This window comes from Empidonax traillii, unplaced genomic scaffold, assembly GCF_003031625.1.
Source record: "Empidonax traillii isolate 1590-97213 ecotype Southwest subspecies unplaced genomic scaffold, ASM303162v1 scaffold11:size2795301, whole genome shotgun sequence".
Taxonomy (NCBI): domain Eukaryota; kingdom Metazoa; phylum Chordata; class Aves; order Passeriformes; family Tyrannidae; genus Empidonax; species Empidonax traillii.
The window spans coordinates 1,666,318-1,666,563 of NW_020955204.1; the positions used below are offsets into that span (position 1 = coordinate 1,666,318).

General features: G+C 75.6%; 1 protein-coding gene across 1 annotated transcript in view; it reads right to left on the bottom strand.

Annotated features, from left to right (window-relative positions):
* The window catches only part of MAPK8IP1 (mitogen-activated protein kinase 8 interacting protein 1), a 26,074-nt gene extending 25,828 nt beyond the window's left edge, over nt 1-246 (bottom strand). Inside the window, exon 1 of the mRNA XM_027887411.1 lies at nt 124-246. Coding sequence (XP_027743212.1) covers nt 124-209 — 86 coding nt within the window. The 5' untranslated portion in view covers nt 210-246. The remainder of the gene's footprint in view (nt 1-123) is intronic.

The window sequence follows — 246 nt, forward strand, 5'->3', positions numbered from 1 at the left end:
TGGAGGAGGCGGGGGCCCGGCGCGGCGATGCGGGCGGGGGGGCTGCAGCAGATGGGGAGCACTGCCCCGGGCAGGGGGCAGGGGCAGCCCGCGGGGGTCTGGGGTGGGGAGGGCGGCCGGTACCTGAAATTGGGGGGCGAGGCGAGGTGCAGCCCCAGGAAGGGGGAGGAGGCGGGCGGGGATGCGGCTCCTTTCTCTCGCTCCGCCATTCTGTGTCTCTCTCCATGCAGGCGGAGGGCGGGCAGG